This window comes from Tupaia chinensis, unplaced genomic scaffold, assembly GCF_000334495.1.
Source record: "Tupaia chinensis unplaced genomic scaffold, TupChi_1.0 Scaffold000539_1, whole genome shotgun sequence".
NCBI classification, from domain to species: Eukaryota; Metazoa; Chordata; class Mammalia; order Scandentia; family Tupaiidae; genus Tupaia; species Tupaia belangeri.
In genome coordinates, this window is record NW_006160052.1 from 672875 (window position 1) to 675121 (window position 2247).

The following is a 2247-nucleotide window of genomic DNA, read 5'->3' on the forward strand; positions in this document are numbered from 1 at the left end:
TTTTGAGAGATTTTTACTATAGGGCACGTGTGCTCGCCAGACAGACAGAGAGAGACAGAGAGACAGAAAGCGAGAAATCACCCCCCAGGGCAGATGGCCATGCCGTAATCCCTTCTCCAGTCTCCTCTCAGGATCTTGGACACACATGCACATGCGCCTGACATGAGTTTAAGCCACTGGGTCCAGGACTCGAACTGCAGTCGACTACATGGGAGTCCAGTGACGTAGCCATTATGCCATCAGCTGGCCTCCAAAATAAGCTTTTTCTACTAAAACAAACTTACGGTTTGTAGTTATAGCAGTGAACTCACTTGCAACTGAGGTGGGAAGCACAGTACCTAGACCCAGAAGTCCTGGGCTTACTGTCTACGCTGGCCTTTATGGAAGTGTTTGCTCAGTACTCAGCACCTCCTTTTCTCACTTCTTCTGGAACTTTTCCTCCCTCCTCTGCTCTCCTCGGCTTGTTTAACATGTCCCTGGATTCCGTGAGCCAGTGACTGACCTTCTTAAATAATTCAACCTGGGCTTCAATCACTTATAATGTTACTTTCTTCTTAATCCTGTGTATCAAATGCTATAGAGAAACACCTCGTTTATATTCTAGTATTTAAAAAAAAAAAAAAGAATATGTTGAGAGTCCTAGTTTTTTTCTTTTGCTATTTTGGATTTTCAGTGAGCCATCAATCACTTCTTTTCTATTTAGATTTATGAAATAAGTAAGCAGGTCAGCTTACTGGCAAAACTGTACTTACCTCTGCCGAGCAACGCAGAGCCGAGACGCAAGACGGCGTTGGAATACGTGGAGTTCAGCTGCGATAAGCCGGCCAGCCCTCCGGAGGGAGGAGTAGGCAGCAGTGAGTTCGTTAGAAATGTTTCCTCCCGTTTTCTCCCCGGATGCCAGCTCCCTGGTGACACTGAGTCATCCACATGAAGAGTCTGATATTAGCAGCCCTTGGTCAGAAGTGAATTAAGTTCTCCGTTTAGATGTGAAGCTAGATTGTTCCCACCTCCGTTTGGGGCCCCGGTGCGCCCACACAGGCGGCAGCACCACTGCAGTGCCGGGTCCCAGAACGGACCTGAGACGTGCCAGGCTCAGCCCAGCCGTGGTCCTAGCTGGCTGGAAGACAGGGGAGGGAATTGGAGTGTGGCAAGACAGTCTGTGGGGGTGCTTGTGAAAGAAAGAGAATGAGTAAACTTAAAAAAAAATTGCCTTGAATCAAATCTTTGAGCAATTTCCAGTTTAGTTGGCACCTGTGTCTTCCTGACGCTGTCCAGGTCTAGAGCAGGGAGCTCTCTGGTCACGAGCTTCGGCCCTGCGTGGTGGGCCGCGTGCTGCTGCCTCTGCTGGAGTGGACCTGAGGGTGCTTGAGGACGTGGGGGTGCTTGAGTGTGGAGGAAGGAAGGAGAGAAGGGAGAATACAGGGTGCGTCTGCTCATTCACTGTTGAGCTGACTTGACTTCTCTCACGCCTCTTAGAGTTGGCCAGTCTGTGTCAGCACTGGCCTTCCTCCCTGCCAGGGTTCCTTTCCTTCACTCTCCTGGGGCTTTCGCAGCTACCTGGTGTCCAGCTGGTGAAAAGGAAGGAAGGATGGACCGGTGAGCAGGGCAGAGAAGAAAATAAGCAGGCCAAAGAGCCTGCAAGGACAGAGGATGAGGGAAGAATGTGTCTGCCGGGGTCCAGATGAAGCAGAAAGGAGCATGGTGGACACCCAGAGGAGATGAAGACAGAAACGTTAGGGAACACTGAGTACTCCGCAGAAAGTTTTTTTTTTTTTTTTAAAGTATATTTTCTCTCTTAAAGAATTATTTTATAGGGAACCAGCAGTTAGCATAATGGCTATGTCGCTGGACTCCCACGTAGTTGACCGTGGTTCACGTCCCAGACCCGGTGGCTTAAAACTCACGCCAGGCACGTGTGCGTGCGTGCCCAAGATCCCGAGAGGAGAATGGAGGAGAAGGGATTGTGGCGTGACCATCCCCCCTGGGGGGTGATTTCTCGCTTTCTGTCTCTATGCCTCTCTCTGTCTGGCAAGCGCACGCACCCTATAGCGAAAATCTCTCAAAAAAAAAAAAAAAGAAAAAAAAAAGAAGAATTATTTTATATAACTTTATTTTAATTTGACCAGAGAGGGAGAGAGAGAGAAAGCCGCCAGGTTCAGGACATGAACCTCAGTCGGCCCATTGGGAGTGCCCCTAACCACCAGGCCACCTGCTGGCCCTCAGCAGGAGTTTGGAGGAGTATTGGCC

At 49.6% G+C, this 2247-nt stretch overlaps 1 protein-coding gene across 5 annotated transcripts in view; it reads left to right on the forward strand.

Moving 5' to 3' along the window:
• The window catches only part of CC2D2B (coiled-coil and C2 domain containing 2B), a 141351-nt gene that overhangs the window by 65151 nt on the left and 73953 nt on the right, over positions 1-2247 (forward strand). For all 5 annotated transcript variants that reach the window (XM_006157315.1, XM_014591193.1, XM_014591191.1 and 2 more), the window contains one exon: positions 704-854. In XM_006157315.1, the coding sequence (XP_006157377.1) occupies positions 704-854 (151 nt within the window). The remainder of the gene's footprint in view (positions 1-703; positions 855-2247) is intronic.